At 40.2% G+C, this 24,749-nt stretch overlaps 1 protein-coding gene across 5 annotated transcripts in view; it reads left to right on the top strand.

The window, feature by feature from the left end:
- The first annotated feature begins 1,173 nt into the window (after positions 1-1,173).
- Positions 1,174-24,749, top strand: part of vwce (von Willebrand factor C and EGF domains) — a 36,176-nt gene continuing 12,600 nt past the window's right edge. The window contains exons 1-18 of one of the 5 annotated variants that reach the window (XM_031900559.1): positions 1,174-1,898; positions 6,642-6,736; positions 6,987-7,076; positions 7,159-7,200; positions 8,422-8,541; positions 8,796-8,960; positions 10,565-10,690; positions 11,642-11,758; positions 13,182-13,304; positions 14,172-14,300; positions 14,845-14,925; positions 15,083-15,522; positions 15,602-15,692; positions 15,773-15,855; positions 17,397-17,484; positions 18,225-18,310; positions 19,106-19,223; positions 23,155-23,240. In XM_031900559.1, the coding sequence (XP_031756419.1) occupies positions 1,792-1,898; positions 6,642-6,736; positions 6,987-7,076; positions 7,159-7,200; positions 8,422-8,541; positions 8,796-8,960; positions 10,565-10,690; positions 11,642-11,758; positions 13,182-13,304; positions 14,172-14,300; positions 14,845-14,925; positions 15,083-15,522; positions 15,602-15,692; positions 15,773-15,855; positions 17,397-17,484; positions 18,225-18,310; positions 19,106-19,223; positions 23,155-23,240 (2,187 nt within the window). In that variant the 5' untranslated portion in view covers positions 1,174-1,791. The remainder of the gene's footprint in view (positions 1,899-6,641; positions 6,737-6,986; positions 7,077-7,158; positions 7,201-8,421; positions 8,542-8,795; positions 8,961-10,564; positions 10,691-11,641; positions 11,759-13,181; positions 13,305-14,171; positions 14,301-14,844; positions 14,926-15,082; positions 15,523-15,601; positions 15,693-15,772; positions 15,856-17,396; positions 17,485-18,224; positions 18,311-19,105; positions 19,224-23,154; positions 23,241-24,749) is intronic. The other 4 variants (XM_018093325.2, XM_031900558.1, XM_018093326.2 and 1 more) reach the window with 4 other exon arrangements.

The following is a 24,749-nucleotide window of genomic DNA, read 5'->3' as shown; positions in this document are numbered from 1 at the left end:
GTCTATGGGAGATGGCCTTTCCATAATTCTGAACTTTCTGGATAACGGGTTTCCGGATAAGGGATTCTAAACCCTCAATAATTTTTCTTAATTTTAAGTACTAAGGGCCACCCCCTGGGATCATATGATTCACAGTGCACACAAACAAGGGCCCCATCAGCCAATTAATGGACAAAGTTCTGTCTTTTACTTTCACACTACTTCCTGTTACAGTCAGAGCTGCATTATTTCCTGTCAGGTGATCTCTGAGGGAACACACAGCCCATCACAAAATGGTGGCTCAAGGTAGAAGATATAAAAGGGCAATATTTACTGATATATTCCAGTTTGGTAAGATTCTTTTATAGTAGAAATATTGTAATGGAGCTGCACACACTCAGTTTTTGCAGTTAGGGAGCTTTATAGCATGTATAGAGATTTATAGTGTTGCACGGCTTCATTACAGTCTTTCTACTGTTGCAGGGACTCTGCCGGTCTGACAGAAGGCTTGCACCACCAGTGCAGTAAGTGGTTTAAATTTAAGGCTGTGCGGTTTAAGTTCTTCAGACTTTATTTTGGCAAGATTCTTTAACAGGCCACTTAATATGATATAAACTATCTTATGGTTAAATATTCATTCTGGGGGTATAGTTTTCCTTAAATGCATATCTGTAAACAATTCCTTTTTATGGTAATAAATAAGCCTTATATAAATGGCCACTGTGACAGTGTTAGCAATGGCCCCCAATTTCATTCAACTGGGTATTTATTTACATGGTGCTAATAATATATACAGGCTTTACACAATATCATGATAAGCATAAATTACATAATGTAACGGGCAGATCGGGACCTGATCACAAGAGCTTACAGTCTAAATATAAATGAATTGCGTATACCAACGTAGTATATTTCATGGCAGATTTACAGAATGCTCCACTTTACTGTATTTGTGTGTGTGTGTGCTTTCAGGTTTCAAATGCAGAATGTAGTCAAGTGAATTTTTTCCTTTTTTTGGATAAGGGGTTTTATAACAGGGGAAGACTGATAAAGGGTCTCTAACCATTTTGTTTTCTGATATCCCAGCAAACATGCACACGAGCCAATAATAACCCCCAGTTCCAAACACACAGTCACACAGACCAGATACAGACACACGCAATCTTGGCACATGAGGCACAGTGACATCTGGGAGTGGAGAGAAAGCTTTGCCAGATGTGGGGCCGTTTCCTTCTTGTTATGATGTGAGGGGCTGCTATCCCATCAACCTCATCAGCACAGCGGAGAGGGAGAAAGTGAGTCAAAAGGAGGGAAAGAAAGAGAAGGGGAGAAGGAAGGCAGGGGGAATGGCAAGCTCCTGGGTTTGATACAGTGTAGTGACAGAGAGAGACAGGCACACACACAGATATAGAGAGAGAGAGAGGGTCCAGGAGGAAAAGAGAGAGGGAGGGGGCAAGGAAGCAGAGATAAGAGTGACACAGGACAGGAGAACTGATAGAGGGGAGGCTGAGAGACATGCAAGAGGGGGTGGGAAACATACACTTAGGAAAGACAGAGGGTTGAGGAAGGTTAAAAAAGAGTAGGTTAGAGAACAAGAAACACAACAAGAGTGGGGCGAGAAGAGGTAAAGGAAGAAGAGAAAACAAAACCTCTCTAGAGAGAGAGAGAGCAGGAAACAGACAGAGGAAAATGCTCACACAGTCAGGGAAAGTGGCAGGGCAATAAGTAAAAAGGCTAAGAGAGAGAGAGACCAAAACGCAGAAAGATCCCACTCTATTGGCCGTTGGATTTGGGGCTGGCTCGGTGTGCATCATGCTCCCATTTTGGCTGGGGATGTCCTGCTTACTGCTGCTCATTTCTGAAACAGGAGGGAGAGTTTATAAGGGGAGGAAGAAACCCCCGGCACTGACAGCGCAAAGGTATAGTGAGTTCCATGTTCTTACACAGTGATGGTACCCTATAAGGAGCAAAGGTACTTTATTAACATGCATGCATATTGCATATGTGCTTGGTACAAGAATACAACATTAGGAGCAGAATTACTATTTTATACAAACAGATTCTGCCTGATATCTATAGCTTATTGATTTGACATAGGGATGAGCAGTGAAAATGTATAACATTAACTGTAAACAGTAAATCAAAATGAAAAAACACACAAATACAAGAGTATTGTAGAAATGATACCTATATTGGCTAACAATAAAAATATATTGCAAGCATTCGGAGCTCTAAGGCTCCTTCGTCAGGCGCTACAGCTTTTATTTTGTGATACAGTACATCCATACTCCATATACATATGTATACTGTATTGGGTTCAGAGATACTGTACTACACAGTTAGATATTGTGTGATCTCCACAGGTATTATAAGAAACAGAGACACTGAAATACACAAATAAACACTGTATGATACGGACAGTTCATGTGTTTAACACATGAATGTTACCCTATGATGATACCCAGCAGAGATACTGTATTAAACACAGCTACTGTCAGATATGCACAGTTCATGTTTATGAAACACTTTTTCCTTTTCATGCGTTTAACACAGGGATACTTGATACGATGCAGAGATACTGTATTATACACATTGATGCTGTATAATGTGCTTGGGACCTAGGTTCATCCAAATAATTTGGAACTCCATGCAGGGCTGCTCATCCCTTGGCGGAAGTGATATCATTGCGCAACGTTCTGTGTCTGGCGTCACTTCAGTGCGCATAACATCACATCCGCCAATGGGGCCAGACAATTACCTCCTACTCCTAACAACTGCTATTGGATTTTATAGGAAAGGATCTGATGGCAGTGGAAAGGGGCATTTTTTCCACAAAAAGTTGTATTTACCATATAGGCATCTAAGTACCGCCCCCTAAAGCTGCCATCCTAGGCACAGGCCCTTGAGTGCCTATATATTAAATATGGCCCTGGCTCCTACCTTAATTCTACTAAAAAGTCATTTAAACTTTGAATAAGCCCAATTGGATTGTTTTGTCTCTAATAAGGGGTAATTATATCTTAGTTTCGATATACAAGTACAAGGTTCTTCTTCATTATTACAGCGAAAGAGGAAATCATTTTTAAATATGTGAATCATTCAGTTAAAATTGAGTGTATAGGAGACGACCTTACAATTCGAAGCTTTCTGGATAATGGTTAATTGCAGCGTGTATGGCCACCTTTAGAGACAAACTATAGTAAACAGATGAATACATACTGGCCATGCAGATATTTTTATAGATAGGTACACAGGGGTGCTTTTTTATTACTAATTTTTTATTATAATACAAGTTTCATGTAACAGAAATGACATCACTAAATACCGATTACAAATGATGACATCACTAAACACTGTTAAGCATATCATTTACAGGATATTCATGTCTCTTATTCTAATCCTATATTCTCTATAAAAGACACAAGAGCAAATAACCTTCAAAATAATATCATCAGTTGTATCACTTGTGTTCACAACATATTGAAACCCTGTTCCTTTATCTGATTATGGAACTCCTCTGTGATGTCTAATATCATTATATTTTACAAAAGAGGGGGCATTATTACCTGTATTACCTGTGTTTGTGGAAAAACCCTTGTAAGGTAGATTGCCAGTATAGAGATAATCCCCCCGCACAATGGGCTCCTGCTAATAAAATATCACAATATCACAACAGGAAAGGGAGGGGAGAGGGTTGAATACTGTCAATCTAATTATCTACCTCGCAAGGACCAAACATGGAGCAGCTTCAGTTTCCCTGTTTGCTCTGTTTAGCTCAAGAACTTACATAATAAAAAATATTAGACAAGAAGTATGTTTACACAAGGGCTATTCATCGAAGTTATGTTAAATTGGGGGTGGTATACTGCCCCTGTAAGTAACTTTGTCACCATTGAAATTTAACGCTATTAACAAAGCCAAGTCTTACAATATACTCTAGCTATGAAGGCACTGCTCTTCCTGGATTCATTCAGGCTACTGCCAGAGCAAGCAACAGGTCCAGGAAAGGGAATGTAGTAATGTAATTTCGATGCTCTTTGGCTGGGAGAGCAATAATTGTTGCTGAAGGAACTTATTACTGCTGACACCCTATTAAGACTTGTTAGATCTTTCACCTCACCCCCAACCACTCCCCACTCCAACCCATGTGCCAAATGAATTGCATTAGAAACTGTATTAGTATCAGTAATGTTGCAATCATAATCAAGCAGTGAATACACCCCCATATATATTTATTGAGCCTGTGACTAAAACTAGCCCAAAAATGATTCATGCAGGTCTCTTTACACCACTGAATACAGGGCTGTCTATAATCCCTGCCCATGTACAAAGCCTTTAATAAGAAGGAATGTCAGCATGTGTGTATACACAACCACAGGATGAGTTTACAACTCTTTGCTTTGCAAGTGTAGGGATCTCCAAAATTTGGCCCCTAGGTTGGTTACCCCCAGGATAGACCCCAAGGGTGGGTGATACTTTAATAGTGCAACACCTTTGGGTGGGTTGGCACCTAACTAGTTAATAGGGAATTAGCTTCCCTGCAGTTTGGGGTTATGGCCACAGGGTGGTACAGTTAGTATAAAAGGCTGTGCAGCCATGTGCAGCCAGGTCTTCCTGCCTGGGACCCCTCTGGAGAGAGGATAGTGACAGGCTGGGTCTAGTGAGAAAGATATCTGTAATAGACCATTCCAGGAGTGGTAGACAGGATCATCTAGTCAGGCAGCTGAGCCCCACCAGGAGACATACCGAGATTAAGATCTCCCAGCACTAATAGCTGGAGTCAGGGACTAAAGAGATAGGAATAGGAGATTGCCTAATCCGGGGGATAGCCGGGTGATATTTCCGGAGTGAGGTCTCCAAGGGGTGTCCGCTCGTCGGGAGTACCGGGGATAGCCCTAGAGAGGTATTCCGGCATGAGTACCGGAGGGAACCCCAAAGGGAGGGTCATTTGGCTGGAGTGTTGCCGGTATCCCAGGAGAGAGGGACTCCTAAGGGAATAAAAGGTCTCCTGAAATATCCTATGTCTCCTGTATGCAAAAGCTGTCTGCAACTCTTCAAATAAACACAACACTTGGTTCAGCATACTTCAGAGTGTGTGTGTATTACTCCTGGAGGATCTGCACTACCCGGTAAGAATATACCCCAGTGAGGGGGCAAGGTACTAGGAGTGCTGGGAGTCCCCAAGGAGGAGCACTATATTAAGTTCTCAGGAGGGGAGTTATAGTTCATTCTATCCCTATCCTGGGTGGAGGCATGCCAAAGTATAAAGAAATCTGTTCCCCATAGTAAGCGGGGCTCAGGATCCTGTTAGCGCCACTAGATCTCAGCAGGTAGCAGCACATTCTCTAAAGTGGGCTACACAAGGATTAGAGCAGGGATCCCCAACCTTTCTTACTCGTGAGCCACATTCAAATGTAAAAAGACTTGGAGAGCAACACAAGCATAAAACATGTTCCTGGGGGTGCCAAATAAGGGCTTTTATTGGCTATTTGATAGACCCTTTATGGACTGGAAGACTACATAAGGTTCTGTTTGGCAGTACATGTGGTTTTTATGCAACCAAAACTTGCCTCCAAGCCAGGAATTCAAACATAAACACCTGCTTTGAGACCACTGGGAGCAACATCCAAGGGGTTGGGGAGCAACATGTTGCTCATGAGCCACTGGTTGGGGACCACTGGATTAGAGACTACTACATTCACATACTAGTGATAAAAGACTTTGGCTATGTAGCGTATAATGGTGGAGGGGCATGACTGCAAAAGCAGTAAAAGCGGTCTGTTAAACTAAACCTGCATTACTGCAGTGAGGCTATCAGGACTTCAATGTGTCTTGCAAAATGGCCTTATTAATGCTACACTCTCTGCATCTGAAAAATGCCATGACTTATTTGGTTTTATACAATATCTGTAAAAATTTTTTTGTGTTGCATTGGTTTACAATGAAATTGGAAACTTAAAAGTGGTCATTTACTTAATGCAGCACAGGATCCCCTGTGCCAAAAAGTGCAATGCTTGTAATTTGCACCATGCCCTGCGCTTTCTTGCTTTCTGCAGAGGGTGTAGAGGGCAGCCAGACCCTGGACGCAAGTGTTTTGTAAATTTGCACTATACAGTGATCCCCAACCAGTGGCTCGGGGCAACATGTTGCTCACCAATCCCTTGGATGTTGTTCTCAGTGCCCCCAAACCAGGGAGTTATTTTTGAATTCCTGACTTGGTGGCAAGTTTTGGTTGAATAAAAACAAGATTTACTACCAAATAAAGCCCCCTGTAAGCTGATAGTGTGCATAGATGCTGCCTAATAGCCAATCACAGCCCTTATTTGGCTCCTCCGTGAACTTTTATGATGCTTGTGTTGCTCTCCAAGTCTTTTTACATTTGACTGTGGCTCACGAGTAAGAAAGGTTGGGGCCCCGGCACTATAGGAACACGTTTAGTGCTCTTGTATTTACTTTAAAGTAAATGCCCCCTACTGTGCCAAATACACATGCACAATTGAAAACTGATTCAGACTTGGATAGCTAAAAGTGATACTGCATGAAAGAAGCCATTTTTTCTGTTAAAATAATTGTGGAACCAAAAATGGCATAGCTATGTAATATGAATGAATACCCTGTAAGCACTGGACTGACATTTAGCCTAATTATGTTTCTCTTTTTAGGCTCCGATCTGGACCTCATGTTTGTTTCTCAGGGATGGGAGCGGGTTGCTGCCCTGGCTGGACAGTATCTCCTGGCACAGGGCAGTGTCTTCAGCGTAAGTATATACCTGATCTTACAGAAATTATTACATAATAATTGGATAGAAATGACAGCAATATAATTATTACAGGTGTATATACTCATGCATGAAGTGTGCAGGCAGTACAAGTTAGATCCCTATTTCAACAACACAGTTTTGTAAGACATGACCAGAGCTAGGTTGTAAGCATGAAAAATATTGCGATTTTAAGATCTCACCCAAACACAGGGGATCAATAGTTAACATCTGTCTCTGTTTTATTCAGCCCTTTGTTCATTTGGCTGCGCAAGTGGGTTCTGCATTGCCCCAAATGTATGTTCCTGCCGAGATGGGCATCAAGGTGTCACTTGTGCAGGTAAAGGGTGTCCTGAAAACTGCCTGGTCTGGTTTTATTGATGACGAATATGATAACTGATTACTTCCTTCTCTCATTGTAGATGAATTTTCCAGTGAACATGAAAAGACTTTGGAAGACAAAGGTCAGTCACAAAAAAAACCCCAAAAATATGGGTTCATATGCTTATATTATCTCCTTAACAGATTCCATATAAGTAATATATAAATAAGTATAAGTAAAGCCCCACCCAGTTTTACACATGATGATGGTAACTTTATTCCACTGTATTAAGCAAAATTCTGGATGGTAATTTGAGGATATAGTGGTCCTTTAATGAGGTGACTGCCCTTTACCTGACACACTGTGGAATGCAGTAGATGTTGGTAGAAGCCTGAATGGACAGTAGGCAGAGCAGAGGAAGATGGCCACAGTAGGATAAGACTTTGACTGTAATTGTTTTGCCCAGTCTGAAGTCAGGGAATCCTCCCCCAGCCCCCATTATAAATCTTTTTGCTACCCCAATATTCTTTGAGAGGGGCCAGAAATACTTTCCATGCCTCCAATCTCCAATCCACTCCTGCTGCTCCCTATATATTTATACCCCTGCCTGCAACGTCAACTTGTCCCAGTAGTTTAAAGAAATACTACCATGGGAAAACATGTTTTGTTTTTCAAAACCCATCAGTTAATAGAGCTTCTCCAACAGAATCCTGCGTTGAAATCCATTTTTCAAAAACACAAACACAATTTTTTATATTTCATTTTGAGTTTTCACATGGAGCTAGCCATATTCTTCATTTCCCAGGGTGCCACAGCTATGTGACTTGTGCTCTGTTAAACTTCAGTCACTCTTTACTGCTGCGCTGCAAATTGGAGTGATATTACCCCCCTTTCTTTTCTCCCCAGCGGCCAGGTAGAAAGATAGCAGCTCCCTGACACAAAAGTAAAAATTCCAAGTCCGGCTTGGGACTCCTCCAGTTACATGGAAGTAGGAGAAACAATAGGTTAGCTGAAAGTAGTTTTAATGTGTAGCATTGGCTCTTACTGAAAGTTTAGAATAAGGCACAATGTACTGAGGTAACGCCTACACACCAATATTACAGCTAAAAAAATACATTTGTTGGTTCAACTCCCCCTGCAATCATGGGGCTTATTCTCTCCTATGAGAGTGAGATTGCATAACTGTATTAATGGCAAAAATTTGGCTCACGCATGAGTTCCAAGCACAGTATATGTAAATCAAAAAAAATGTCATCCCATGTGGTGAAGGTTATTAAGAATGATTTATTATAGGTTACTTTGCTGCAAAGATTAATAAATGTTGATCCATGTAGTCAGATGTCCTGTGCTTTATCATATGCAGGTACTCCTCTCACCTGCCTATCTGCTTTGTGTGATCAGAACTGTAGATTGGTGAATGGGGTTCCATCATGTAGCTGTTTCCATGGATACAGTCTTGGGAAAGATGGCAGAACCTGCTATGGTAAGTGACTGTGATTTTTTGAAGACTACTCACCATTTTAGTAATTTAGTGTAAGAGCTGCAAATTGTAACTTAGTGTAAGGGCCCCAGCTCAGTACAGCTATACCCAAGGCATTCATCTAAAAGTTTAGCAGTAGCACACAATCAAATCTGGCTTACCCCACCTCATGAGTGGGCAAATGATGCCGACATCTACCTTTGTACAGCCGTATTTTTGTGGTTTTTTTTAATAAAAACAATTGTATTTTTTTCCAGATGTTGATGAATGTTCCAGGCCACAGGCATCCAGCCTCTGTCAACAGCAATGCAAGAACAGTATTGGCAGCTATAGATGCCTCTGTTTCTATGGGTATCAAATATCACCCAATGGTCGCTCTTGTATACCAACCAAGAACCTAAACTTTATCGCAGGCATTGCAGGTAAGTTGCTTTGTGCCTTCAACATGAAGGTAAATAGGAGACACTCAATAAGTATTGTTTGTTTACTGGATGGGAAAGGGTCTGCTGGGCTTTGGAGGCTACTATTTCCCTGCAAAATCTAACACAGTGACAAGTTAGAGATCAAAGGGGCAAAGATTTTAATTGGTGTAGTCTCCTGCATATAGAATTAATCCACTAAGCTTCCAGCCATGAAGTAAACGTTTGAAAGCTTTTTTTCCCTAGAAATGGTTGATTTAAAAATGTTTCACTTTGTATATTACATTGTTTATTCTTTCTATAAAGTAATAGTTTACAACCTAAAGGTCTTCAGCAACTCCCAGCATCTTCTCTTTTGTGCGCCAAATAAAAAAAAGTAAATGGGCAAACCTGATTATATGTTACTTTATCAGCATTATCCTAAAGTCTACATTCTACATTCCTAAAGTCTACAGTCTACTTTCTCTATCTTGATCTAATATCTCCACTTTGCACTACTTTCACCACTTTTACCTTCTGTCTCTGCCTTGTTCTAATGTCTCTATCTTGTCCTACTTCCACTGTCTCACCCTTGTCTTTTCTCTGCTTTAATAGCTACAGTTCTTACTATCTCCCCACTGCTGTTATCTACAGCTGCTGCTCTGGATTTCACTGTGTCCTTTGGTAGTCTCCCCTATTTGGACCCCCTAAACAGATCTCTGGCTTGCCTCTCCTCTTACATTTATCTGCCAAAAAATCTTTTCTTCCTGCTTCTGCACTGCAGATGTTTTAGGAACTGCTGAGGATGTTAATGAGAGTCATATATCTACAATTGCAATGCAAGTACATAATGTTAAATGTGTAGCACTCCTGGAAACGAGGCAACAGCTTTGTGACAGGCTTGCAGGATATGTATAGGATACATTAGATATAATCATTCCTGGCCTGAGCCCCACACATGTTGGAAAAATTCACTTAATTATTGAATGGTACATGAAGAATTTTAGAAAATCGGTCTGTTACAAAATATATGAAATGTATTATTTTAACACAGTATAAGAATTGGATTGTACACATGTAGATTAGTTTCAGTCTACAGTATTATATAGTGTACTTGGAACAGAGACCCCTTTAATAAACAGAAGATAACAGGGCTCATCTACTAATGACAGATGTAAGTCCTATTCCTGCTAATGGACCATGCATATACAAACATATCAATATTACATGCTAATATGAGCCTGGGTTTACACATAAAACTAATTGTATCAGCCCCAAGGAGACACCCAACTGGGGCCTTCACTAAAGCTTTGTTCCCTAGACTAGAAAGGCAGATATAATTTGATGTTGTAAAGGAAAATGATACCCCTAGAATATAATGAATACAAAATATTGTTTATATCCTATTAAGTGGACTATTAAAGAATCTTACCAAACTGGAAAATATATCTCAGTAAATTGCCCTTTTACCTCTTACCTTGATCCACCATTTTGTATTTTTTGTAATTTAGATGAAGGAGAGTTTTATATATGAGCTGTCTCGTGATTTTTTTTATAGAGACTTACATTGCTCAGTGGTATAGTTTACCTTTAAGTGTTGCTACTATATAGTATTTATTCCTTTATAGCTCCTTCCCCTTGTGGAGAATACGGCTGTGAATTAATGTGCAATGATGGCGGCTGTGAGCACGTGTCAAGGGTGTGTCCTGTTGGATTCCGAATGGCAGAGACTGTAAATGGAGTGACCTGCACAGGTAAAAACATGGCATCCCAGCCTGCAATACAGCAATATATTTTCCAACCTGCAATATGCTAGCACTATGCATTTTAAGTGACTGCTTTCTGTTTTACACCCACTTACTCTCTGGGGCCTATGGGATTCTTTATCATTGTCTCCATGGGTGAAATATATTCACAATGCACCTAAGGTGCCTGTCATATTGTGCGGTTTACTGTGGACTTTGATGGAGATCAGAAGGACATTGATGGAGGACCCCAGAAGGTAAATGAGGGTTTATCTTGGGGCTTAGCGGTATTGGGCTACTGGCTTTGTGGCATGGCAGCCCTGTGCCATAATACCAATAAAACAAGAGAATGTTTGCCAGGCCACTTTGATTTCCAAGTCACATGTAGCCAAACCCAAGGTATTGATCAAAGTGAGAACCAAAAAAATCAAAATAAAACACAGAACCTATTGCGCTGGCTTATTGATATTGTGTGTCAGTTCCATAGATTTTACATTCCCTGGCATGAATAAAGGTCATATACCAGCTAGCATAGCATTATAGATAAGTCAGATAAAATGTTCTAGTTTGGATTTCAGCAACAAAAACTGGATGGCTTTATGTGTTAAATGCAGGCTCGAATTCATGGGCAGGCCACAAAATGGTAGAAGAAATCTGGGGCGGCATGCCACCGAGTAGCTGCCTCCCCACTGGGTACTAGGTGGCAGATTTTTGATTGAATTTGTTTCAATTTCCCACCCACTCAGTCCAAAGTGGAGGCGATTGCCCAAAGAGCAAGTGAGAGGGGGGTTGAGATGATGTGCGAAGTGAGGGTCAGGGAGAGATTGGGAAACAAGCAGGGGAGGTCTGGTCTAGGGTGAAGGGGAGGGATATCGGCGATGGGGTGCAAATTCTTTTAATATTTTAGACTGAGAAAGCATCTGAATTAAAATATCAAACCTTGTGCTTCCTCCCTACTAGATATTGATGAATGTGAGGCCTCTTCATGTGAAGGAACCTGCATAAATACAGAGGGAGGATTCGTGTGTGACTGTGGGCCAGGCATGAAGCTATCTACTGACAGGACGAGCTGCTACGGTGAGAACTTGTGCTTTCTCTGAAGTCTCCAGTTTGGAGCATCCCCCTAAAGTTAGAGCTTTCTGTGAGCATCCGATCTATGTAACAACAGGAGGTCTCCCTGAGAAATATAGCAAAACTGTAGCCAAGGACTGCAGGAGGTTCAATTAGCAACATTGAAAGATGATGTGGAAAGGCAATAATAGACCAGATGTGACAAAAGGTCCTATGTTATACATATATTCTGCTTCTGGGATGCCTGCGCTTTAATGCATTTGTTGAATTAGACGTTAATATAAACAATCCTTGGTAATGACAGATTAGCGTTCCGCCTCAAGATGAAAACGTTTTAATCTGCCAGAGAATTTCTACCCTGGGGCAAGAGAAGTTAACACCAACTATTCAGAATTTGTTAATTAGTGGATACAGTAGTAAAGGGAGGGTAAAGTTCAAGTTTGCTCATCAAAAGGCATTTCCTGCTTCCTTAGTTATTTTTGTGCTTTGCTTTTAAAGAGAAAAGTTAACCTTTGGGTTAGATGGACTCATTTAAGTAACTTTTTAACTGGTCTTCATGGTTAATTCTGCCTCCTCATTGTTAGGGTCACTGACCCCAGCAACAAATAAACAGACAGTGAAGGTTCAATTGTTACTTTTTTATATTTTTATTCTATATAACTATTAATACTACACTCTGGCTTTTTAAACTGCTGCATGGTTGCTAGGGTAATTCAGTTCTAACAACCAGACAGCAATTAAAATCCCAAGCCTGAGAGGAATACAAAGATCAGAATTTTTCATAACAGCAGACCCCTTTTTAAGGGATTAGTAAAAAGACCACAGGGTTCTGGAAGGAGATTTCTGCTAAAACGCAAAAGGCAAATGGTGACACACAACAGAGCTTAATCTATGGGCAGGGTCAGTTACCTCTCTACAGAAGACAGAGATGCTCTACACCAGGGATCCCCAACCAGTGGCTCGTGAGCAACATGTTGCTCCCCAACCCTTTGGAAGTTGCTCTCAGTGGCCTCAAAGCAGGTGATTATTTTTGAATTTCTGGTTAGGAGGCAAGTTTTGATTGCATAAAAACCCAGTGGAATTGCCAAACAGAGTTTCTGTAGGCTTCCAGTCAACATAGGGGTTACCAAATAGCCAATTATAGCTCTCATTGGCACCTCCAGGAACTTTTTTCATGCTTGTCTTGCTCTCCAAAACTTTTTCCATTTGAATGTGGCTCACAGGTATAAAAGGTTGGGGATCCCTGCTCTACACAATAAAGTACATATGAACCTAATATTTTGTAGCTAAATACAAACATGAACAGGAATAGTTTGGTGACCTTTAAAATGTAAGATGATCACGATGCCCTTTTTGTTGTATTCTTACTGTTCTTATTTCTTACTGCTCTATAATTCTATACTTAGCTACTCCTTCTCTTTGTCTGCAGACATTGATGAATGTTCCTCTAAAAGATCCCTGTGCCAACAAAAATGCAAGAACCTTCAGGGCAGCTACAGGTGTTTGTGTGCGACGGGGTTCGTCCTTCAGAGCAATGGACACACCTGTGCAGGTATTTAGTGCAACTGAATGGATTCAAGTTATATGTGTAGAATTAAGTCTAAAGCAATTGGACTTTTTGAGTTTGCTTGAAACTCAGAATTACCTCTTATAAATCGCTAAATATGTGGCCAAGATCTTCACTCCCTTAGTTGGCAACACAGTACACCACATTCAGAACTCCATGGACTTTGTCAAAAGGGTGTAGGAAGTTAAGAGTGGAGACCGATGAGACAATGGTGTCCTATTATGTTACATCTCTATTTACATGCATAACCACAGTTATTACTAAAGGATAAGTAAACCTTTTAAACAAGTGAATGTAAAATTAATGAGAGTGCTATTCTAAGCACTTTTACAATATAAAAATTCATTATTTTTATTTTTAATTTCAAGATAGTAAGGGATAAGGTAGTCAATATGTCACAACAGCGCCAACTACTGGTCAGTTTTCAACCATGATGTTGAGGAAGTTATCAGGAGAAAGAAAGAGGGCTGCTCTGATGTTAGAAAGCTCATGTCTTTCCTAACCTGAAGAACACCAGATCAGCCCTTTCTTTCTTCTGACAACTTCTTAGAATAGCACTCTCACCAATTTTACAGTCACTTATTTTAAAGGTTTACTTGTTCTTTAATATATTTTATCTATCATTAGCATGCTATCCAGCCTTTTCAGAGAGTGATCATCAGACACGTCAGTTCCTGTCTAATAGAACTTATTTCTTTGCCCCATTTATTCAGAACCCACCTTGATAGGAGAGAACTTACAAGCTTCTTATGGTGATGTGTCCATTGTGTTACTCCCCTTATTGATTTCATATTAAAAAACAGCAGTAATGTATGTTTATTGCTCACTCTTTCTTGCTTGGCTCTTGCACAGACATAAATGAATGTCGGAGGCCAGGAACATCCCATCTTTGCAAACACTTCTGCCACAATACTCATGGAAGTTTCTTCTGTTCTTGCCGGGCTGGGTTTCTGCTTGATCCAGATAAGGTGTCATGTATTGGTAAGTTCCCCTTTGTTTAAGGTGATGTGAGCATAGGGTCTTGCAATAATGACTATAATATGGTTTAATGAGAAAGATTTACTGTAGAATATCTAATTATTATCCATTGCTTGTCCTTGTAGAGAATCACAAGCACCCAGACAAAAGCCAGAAAATGTAGGTAGAACATTTTTAAGAAAGTGAGATAAAATGCCTCCTATAGTTATGGTACTGAAACAATGTTTGTATCCTGCAAATGTATGATGTTTCCCAGAGATCTAAAAATCACTGAGATTTGCCATATTGCAGCAAACATGGTTGAAATTATTTGTGTTTGTGGTAGACACCAAAACTTTAAACAACTGGTTTAAGTTATATTTTAAGTAAATGCAGATGGAGCCCAAGGGGTTGGAATATTTATCCCTGACTATTCATTCTGCATATTCTGTAGTAAGGAGAGGAGAGGTAATTTGCTGGGAGTCAGTTGGATTTATCTGTATCTTATTTAGCTATTTTATAACATTTAGACTTTCTTCTCTATAATTTGTGGATATTTTGCTTCTAGATGTGGATGAATGTTTAGAAAATGCCACCATATGCCCTCTGGGAAGCTGTGTGAACACACTGGGGTCCTATTTCTGTGCAGGTACCATTCTTATACATTATGCTTAGAAACTCAATTACTTTACAGCAGGGCTGTCCAATGTAGTAGAATGTAGTTCTATAAGTGTTTGTGAACTTTGATGCCTCATGCATACTGTACATATTCTTTAAGTGGTTATTGAATATTATCTATTTTACAGAGATTCCAGCGGGAATGCAGACCACAGGCCTCCCTTGGGAAACACAGGCAGCACATGGGAACTGGATGCCATTCCAGCCAACATCAGTAATGCCCCAGACATCTGAGTCACTGACTACTGGTGGCCCTCACCCTCTCAGGACCAGCACTGAGTTAGCACAAGGCATTTTCAGCACAACTACTACCTCAGCGCCACAAAGCACTTTGGCAAACACAAACATCATACCACGTCCACAGCACCTCAGAATTGGCCACCCTCCACTAGCTCAGAAAGCCTCTGGAATTTCCCATATGCCTCTGAAAGAAAACATGATAGCCCAATCAGGTACCACCACTGTATCATTCACTAACGTGCCAGATTCCCACTGCTGGCATAACAAGGAGCTGCATTTAAGTGGTAGTACATGGGCAGCACTGGGATGTACTGACTGCACTTGCCAGGTAGGTACCCGTACACAGAAGCCAAATGCAATCCCTTTGTATAATGCATACTTGTTTGTTAAATTAAGTCATTTCTCAGGATGGAAATATATCTTGTGAAAAAAGGATATGCACCCCAAACTGTTCACACCCCGTCATGTATCCTGACAGCTGCTGCCCTATGTGTGACGGTGAGTATGAAGGACATATGGTGGCAGATGCTGGTATCTATATGGGCTGTAACATTTAAGTTTCTACTTCATTATTGCAGGATGCCTTTTTGAGGGAGTTTCCAGGGTAGATGGAGAGCTTTTCCCAAATTCTCCAGACAATTGCACAATCTGCATCTGCCTGGTAAGCAACACATCTCTGAGATTCTAATGACACCTATTGAGAAAAAACTGGGCCTCCCAGTAAAATCTGTTTAAGGTCTCTCTGCCCAAATCTAAGGAAACATGATCTGTTTCTCAGACATATACTGAAAATTGCATTGCTCAGGAACCCCCCAGGTAACCAATATAAAGATCCAGACTTTTTAATTAACATTTGACTAAGAATCTATTCAAATTGGGTCAGTATGAAGATAATCAGGCTAATGCCACAGGGGGCTGATTCTAGGCCAAGAATAAGCCTCTATCAGGGTCACAACACCAGAAAAAACCTGGTCGGCTCCAGCTCTCCTGGGCCTCGCCAGCCCAAATCCATTGTATTGGTGCTCCCTCCTGATTGTGGCCGCAATTGAGTAGTATAAGGTATGAGTCAGCTCAGAAATGGGGCTTAGGTGCCAGACCCGGTGAACCCTGGACACCCCAGTCCAGTGCTGGCATCAGCTTTTTTCCTTGCCTGTACCTGGACCCAATGCATTTTTCCACAGGCTGATAATCAGCCCCATGCGGCATTAGCCAAAATCCTTGGAAACAGTTCAATGCTTAGCAATCTCATTTGTAAAATATGATATTTGAATTCACCTGGGATATAAAAGCACTTAGGTCTCACTATCCAAAACGAGTTAGCCAATTTATGGGGAAATCATTGAATATATAATATATACAGGTATGGGATCCCTTATCCGGAAACCCGTTATCCAGAAAGCTCCGAATTACGGAAAGCCTGTCTCCCATAGACTCCATTTTAATCAAATAATTCAGAATTTTGAATCTGATTTCCTTTTTCTCTGTAGTAATAAAACAGAACCTTGTAACTGATCCCAACTTAGATATAAATAATCCTTATCGAATGCAAAACAACCCTATAGGGTTTAATTAATGTTTTATTAATTTTGTAGTAGACTTAAGGTATGGAGATCCAAATTACGGAAAGACCCCTTATCCGGAATACCCTTGGTCCCGAACATTCTGGATAACGGGTCCTATACCTGTACTATAAACTGACAACATGCACCATTGCAAGGATATCCCCTAGTGGCCAAAAAGGAAAAATACCATTAAATATATAATCGTGCACAAATGCTTAAGTTAAAAAAATGTTTATTTATTGCAATCCACTTAATCGTAGGCTCCTCACTATCCAAAAGTCTATATAATCATGGAACTCACTAGTAACTTCTAATACCCTTTTTTTTACAACAGGGGATAATTTGTCCCTCTGATGTTCAGAATTTTAAAAAAAGTAATAAAAACAACAAACCAAAGTGACTCCTTTACTGAGGAATCTCTATTTGCAAAAGATCATTTGATCACCGGCAGATTTCCCCTGCTCTACTGACAGGGAATCAGTACTGACACACAACAATTTTTTCTTTTTTTTTTTTTGCACTAAGAAAGAAGTTTAGGTAAAGAAGCACCATAATAAATCATTTATATTATAACTATCTATTTGTAAAAAAAATGCTTAATTGTGAAATTTACTCCTTCGTCTGTTGGTTGTTATATCAGGCTGGAAATGTCACATGTATCCCTCCTGTGTGCCCTCCTGTTACATGCACTGACCCCTTCCTATCAGACTGCTGCCTCAGATGCCCAGGTCAGTAAAATCAGAACATGCTGTCATTCATTACCAGGTGTAATATTTTATATACACTGGGGGTCTTATACCTTTATGTATATAGACTATCTTCCCTCTAAGCCAGGGGTCCCCAACCTTTCTTACTCGTGAGCCACAGTCATATGGAAAAAGACTTGGAGAGCAACACAAGCACCATAAAAGTTCATGGAGGTGCCAAATAAGGACTGTGATTGGCTATTAGGCAGCCTTTATGCACACTATCAGCTTACAGGGGCTTTATTTGGTAGTAAATCTTGTTTTTATTCAACCAAAACTTGCCATCAAGTCAGGAATTCACAAATAACTACCTGGATTGGGGGCACTGAGAGCAACATCCAAGGAGTTGGTGAGCAACATGTTGTTGGTGATCAACAGCCCTTATATAGCTCTATGGCATATGTTCCAAAACTTTATGGTTTGCTCCTCTGGGGGGGTGGCGGCAAAGGTTTGGATAGTGGGGCCCAGCCATTCAGAATGAGTTGTGAGGGTAAACAATTATTTGAAATAACTCTGGCTTCCTTATCTTTAGGCTGCGCCCCACCACCTCATGCTTTGGCTCCCCTGTGGAAACCTATGCCATTGAGCATTGCTCAGTTGGAAACCATGTAACAATCCTGGAATAAATATCCTAGGGCTGATTATATTATTGTAACATTACAACATTTTATTGCCATTTACCATGACCTAATACTGAGGAAACAGATGTGTTTATTTTGCAGATGGATGTGAATTCCAAGATCATTTTTATCCCCATGGATCCAAATTTAGCAGGGATGATAATGGATGCACCTCTTGTTTATGTCAGGTATACAAAGTTCCTGTTTCTTTGAGTTCTGACTACCTCAGGCTCAGGTAGAACTGGACATGAAGCGCAGCACCAGAAGCGAGGCAGACAGGGATTATTTGCTTTTCTACCTTTCAGTGTCATCATTTGATCCTTATGGTCTGAAGACCGTAATAATGTTCAATTCGAGGCCCAAAACAGCTAGAGACTGGCATTTACTGTGCGGTACCACTAGCATTTGGAGGTCTCTTTTTTTTTAGACAAAAATGCGAAGGAGATATTTTTATATTATTTTTATTATACCTATTAATTCTGTTACGTTGGTAGAGGAAAAGATTAGACAAGGAGTTAAGCACCAATGGGCATGATTTTGGCACAGGGGGCTGGCACTTTGGCTCATCTGGCATCATCATATTTTCTCTTTTCTGCTCTTGTTCTTCACATCCTACTTCACATGCTCCCTGTACAAACTCTAGTACAAACTTCCAGTTTATTTGGAAGATGATTAATATAATACATTTCATTCCAGAAGATTATACAATCTCAGCAGAAGGTCTTGGGTCTCATTGCTCAGTGACTGCAGAGACAGCCTTTTGGCTTGTATTCAGAACCTAACTCTTTAGGCTTAAAGATAATGGTCATACACCACTGGTAGCCTGTCTTTTAATATATAAATATACAAAATCTAAGAATATAAAATTGAATGGATTCCTAGTCTTCTTCCTGATCATATTCAGCATCCAAATAAGAGAGTTAGTAAAGATCTGTTCTCCTAATTCCACAAAACGTGATTGTTTTATCTCATTTTCTCCTCAGAACGGCGCTGTTGAATGTTCGTTTATTCCATGTCCCAGTCTAGAATGTCCCAGAGAGAACTGGGTGCTGGAGGCCGGCCAGTGTTGCTTTAAATGCCAGGAACCCATGCAAAGGACAGGTAACAGAAGTGATGTTTGGCAGATTAAAATGGCAGATCATAATGTATATGTACTGTATATTGTAATGATTTCAGGCAGTTGGACCGTGGTTTCACTGGGGAATAGACCTTTGACTACACTTTCAGATGCTTCAAAGCAGAAGCACAGACAGGTCAATTCAGTATAACTGGTATTTGACCAGTTTATTTGAGGCTTTTCCAAGAGGAAAAAAAAAACAAAAAAATCCTAAACCTGTTCGGCTCTAACACAGTTCTTATTCCCTTACTAACTGGCAAGCAGTGTACTACACTAATGTAAATGTAAAGCTAATACCGAACCAATTAACCAAAAAGAATGGCCATAATATGGGACACAAAATAGCCACTAGTTTAAAGGAAAAGTAAAGCTTTAAAATAAGTGCATGTAAAATTAATGAGATTGCTATTCTAAAATCTGTTTGTGTTTTTGAAAAGTGTATTTCAATGCAGGATTCTGTTAGAAAAGCTCTATTAACTGATGAACTATATAACTGATGAACTGTATAAACTGGTGTTTACATCAATAACAATAATAACATAAATGGACCAGTCATAGGTGAAACTCCACCACGTAACCAATGGTCAAAGCACTTTAAATTCAAAGTTAGCATGCTCAGCCATAACCATAGGAATATGCATGCTCAGCCATAACCATAGGACTATCTGCCACCATGGTGTTCCCATATGCACAGTCATAAGGCTAAATCTGGGGCATCTTGTATATCCGAGTTTGGCATCTACTTTATCAAATGCCCCTGTAGACAGATGTATGTGGGTAAAACTATTGCCATTGTTGAGGACACTAGGGATCTTTCTCAAGAATGATACAGTAGTTCCAATACCCACCTCTAGATGTGAAATTGACACCAAATAACATCACAAAACCAAGTCTGTAACATAAGTTCTCTTCAGTGCATTTGCTTCTACAGAGCTGTATCCATTTTTCACCACTAGGTGTATTCAAAAAAACTTCTTCAAGTTCCCTTAGTTAAAGTCATAGATTACTTACAGGTTCACATCTGGTATTCCAGATACATGTTGCAATTTCCTGTATATATACGCTAATCAGCAATTCCTTATAGATCAGTTTGTGCCAATGTCTTATCTAGGGTTGCCAACTGGCTGTTATTTGACAGGCCTAGCCGGCTAGGGCCAGCACTGGTATTACAAATTTACTGGCAATGTACTTCCCCATACATTATAGCCCCTGGCAACTAGCTGGTATTGACTAGCCCTTATCACCTGTTAGGGCTGGTATGGAATTACAGATTTACTGGCATTATTGCTGACAAATTTGTAATTATAAATTCCTCCCTTTCCTCACCTGGTCAGCTGCTGACCAGCTATTTACCTGCACAGTCTGCCCATTCCCCGCCCATTTACTGACCCAATTCACCTTTTCCCCTGCCCAGCCAGCCCATTATCCTGCCCATTACGTCATATCACATCCCCCAAATGACTCAACCCGAAGGCCAGTATTACAAAGAAAAAATTGTGGCAACTCTACCCCCTAGGAAAGAAAAAACTTGACAACTCAGCCACATCTAAGGGAGGGCATTTAACTTTTATATTGTCACTATCGTATCATGTCGGCATACATGTTGTGACACACATTAATCCATTAATGGAGCGCTAATCCATTCAAATTTGATTTCATCAGCCCTATAAAAGTAATGATCTAGGCTTTCAAAGCTGCTCACAGGAGCTCCATCTTGGTTCTCATTAGACCATATTTTGAATGCCAGGGGTTCTGCACATGCTCAGTATGCTCTAAGCAACTCTTGGGAAACTGAGCTTAGGGGTTGACAAAAATAAATCAGAAAACAAGGGTCATCTGTCATAATAGCTGATGCTTCAGGGCTGATTACATGTTGATGTGGCGTCCACCACCTTTTTGAGCTGCCATGTAACATGAATTTGTATTAATTACTAATTAGCCTTGTATTGTGACTTTTATATATATATAAAAATCCGTAACGAACAGGCCGCTCACACAGGACTTATGTCAAACAAAAAATCTTTATTGTATAACTAGAACTGACGTTTCGGCTGGCGTTCCAGCCTTTCTCAAAGTTACAAATCAACCAGTGTAGTGGGCCTAAATACATAAAGTGGCGGGAAACAAAAACTGTGACGAGGACGTGACGTAATCAAAGCAAACAAATGTGTTCAAAAAATTAAATAAGTGTACATAAAAATACAAATAAAAATAGAGATAACAACATTACAGTAGGATATGAACAGTGGAGATATACTCCCTAGTATATAGTTAAATCGAGGCATATATGTTCCTAAATAAATGTAAGGCAAGCCATCGGGTTGGGAGGTATTGCAAGACACTTATCGTGTGAGCCGGGAGATATCGCCCGTAGGTCAATATACGGTGTAAAGCTAAAGTCAGGTTAAGATCAAATGAAAATAAGCCTCTGCACGAGCAGAGCTATAGTGCAGCTCACGAACAAAACTAAAGATGTGATGCTGTAACTACGGAAATCGGCGCATAGTAACGTATGCGGAAAATGGACTCAGATATAATACATCATAGTGACATAGGAAAGTATAGTGTAGAGACAGGTAAGTCAAAGAAAAAAGAAAAGAAAAAAAGAGATGGAGAGAGACAACCCAGGAGGTCCCAAATCAAATGGAACTATCAGCTGTACCTGTGACAGCTGATAGTTCCATTTGATTTGGGACCTCCTGGGTTGTCTCTCTCCATCTCTTTTTTTCCCGCCACTTTATGTATTTAGGCCCACTACACTGGTTGATTTGTAACTTTGAGAAAGGCTGAAACGCCAGCCGAAACGTCAGTTCTAGTTATACTCGTACAATAAAGATTTTTTGTTTGACATAAGTCCTGTGTGAGCGGCCTGTTCGTTACGGATTTTTGCATAAACTTTTTTCGGGACTGCACCCAGGCAAGCTTTACCTCCCTGAATCGAGAGTGCCTCTCCTACTGACTTTGTATATATATATATAGGTGCTTGAGAGAGGGTCAGCAGTATATTGTGAGATGATCTGATGATCTGGTAGCAGCCAAGAGCATGTGTTGCACATGAGAGATCAAAATAATGGGGAGCTACTGGGGGCAGCTACAGAAGCTACAGAAGCATACTATTCACTGATAAGGGGCTGTGGTCACCTTGCCATGGTAAAGAAGCCAAAACTCAATACTGTTAGTTCTTCTTAAATAAAATAGTTGCGTTTTTTTTTTTTGGCACACAGTGTTAGCAATGAGCAGTGTTGTACTGTATTTTCAAGACATTACGGGGCAGATTTACTAAAACTTTAACAATTCTCATATTTTTAAAAATTCGATTAAACTCATTTCCACAAATGTCTGTCATTTACAAAATAATCAGAACTGAAAAGTTCAGTGCGGAAAAAAGTCACAGAAACTGCAACTTGTTTAAATTGTCACCTCAAAAGTTCAAATATTTTGAATCGTCGTACAAAAAAAGGAAGGATAGAAAAGAAGGATCTTTCAGGAAAGGGAAGGGACATCTGCCATTGAATTCTGCATGATCTCGGCAAGTTTTAGCTGGCAAATTATTGGATTTGGATTTTTAGCTCTTTGGTAAATCTTGAAAAACTCATGACTTTTCAGACAAAAAAAATCACAAAGACAAAATAAATGGCCCCTAGTGGTTTTAAAAATTTCATTTGAAATCCCATTTATTGGAAGTTGAATTCAAAATACTCCGTACTGCCATACTGACTTGTAGTTGATGGTAACTAAGCCAAAATAAATCCATGTTCAAGACACTAGTGCCCTCGAGGTTTTTCTTTTATTCATGATATCATGGAAAGATCCATCATGGGGAGAAGCTCAGGTCTCAACAATCAAAATAACAGAACCCATAGCTCTGTTATATACAGTAAATGTATTTTTTTTTGTCTTTTGCACTGTTTGTAGGGTGTCCTTTTGATGATAATGGAATTGAAATTCCTGTTGGGCAGATCTGGTCGCCGGGAGATCCCTGTGCAATCTGCATTTGTCAGGTATGTGGAACATCTCGTGGCTCCCCCAGCAGTCTTGTGGCCCTTAATGTTGTTTTGCCAGCCTTTGTGCTTATAAGAAGCTTTGCCCACAGACACTGAAGGGGATTGCATCACAGCAGATATACATGAAATGTGAGCACCAAGAGTTCTTTCCCATTAAAAGTTCTGTATAAAGAGGTAAATGGCCAGTTATACATATGGTTGTAATGTGGTCAGGGTTGCCATCAGAAAGGGCCCTGTACAAAAAATTATAAGGTTCCAACGGAGGCCTAATGGTTAAAAAACAATATATATATTGGTGGCCAGGGGACTGGGCTCTTTAGACTTTACATCCATTGTTTTGTGTGCCCACATCTCTCATCTCTTAAGGAAGGGAAGGTGGGAGCTTGGGTGCCTGAATGTTCCACCCCCTACACAGCTTTCTGTACTGCTTGTTTGGCACAAAAGCCCTGGTAAAGCCACATGTCGATTGGATAAGCTGGAGGGTGAGGTTTGATAAGCCTATCCAATCCTTATGTGTAGAGGCATTAGGTTAGCCAGCACCTGGCAGAACTATGGAGATGGAAATGTGGGGTAAGGTAAACGAGCCCTATAAATTAAGACATAAAGTTAATAAGATTTCTTAATGGGCGTTTGTCCATTAAAAGAAACAAGTTTACTACTTTTAAAAACACTTTCTTGCTTTTATTGCTCGTGAAATATCAAAGTATGAATATTTTAAACACAGAACACTCATTAAGGGGAGGTTACTGCAATTCCATATGGGCAAAACCATAATAAGGTTAATATATTTATTGTAATATGAATTCTTAATTAAAAATGTAAAACTAAAGACTGAAATGTTTTCATCCAGCTTTCCTTCATTTTGCTTCACTTCTGCTCCATTCAATAAACTGTGACTTTCATAAAATGATGCCAGATTATGGTACCGTGCCTCAATCAGTGTACAAGGAATGTACACCCCCAGGCCACTGGGCCCAGCCTGATGCCTACTTTTCTGCTCTTTTGTTCTCGTTTGGTACCTTCTTACAGACTTCCTCTGTGTTCAAGGCACACTTCGCTCTAACTAGCCTAGCCCCTCTTTCACTGGGTCCCTAACTTGGTGAGGTATAGGGATGTAGCGAACCCGCGCAAAAATGTTCGCGAACCCGTTTGCGGACTTTCGCCAAAACTCGCGAATATTCGCGAACTTTGCGAACCCCATAGACTTCAATGGGAAGGCGAACTTTAAAACCTAGAAAAGCCATTTCTGGCCAGAAAACTGATTTTAAAGTTGTTTAAAGGGTGCCACGACCTGGACAGTGGCATGCAGGAGGGGGATCAAGGGCAAAAACTTCTCAGAAAAATACTTGTAAAAAAAATGCCAAAAAAAAGCGCCAAAAAAAAAACCGCAAAAAAATAACGCAAAAAAAAAAAAAAACGCAAAAAAAAAAAACGCAAGCTATTCCTATGTATATGCATAGGCGATAAAACGCGGCGGAAAAACGCGGCGGGAAAACCAAGGCGAAA

Source organism: Xenopus tropicalis, chromosome 4 (assembly GCF_000004195.4).
Source record: "Xenopus tropicalis strain Nigerian chromosome 4, UCB_Xtro_10.0, whole genome shotgun sequence".
Lineage (NCBI taxonomy): Eukaryota > Metazoa > Chordata > Amphibia > Anura > Pipidae > Xenopus > Xenopus tropicalis.
Note: the sequence above shows the minus strand (reverse complement) of the source record. Positions and strands in the feature narration are given on the sequence as shown.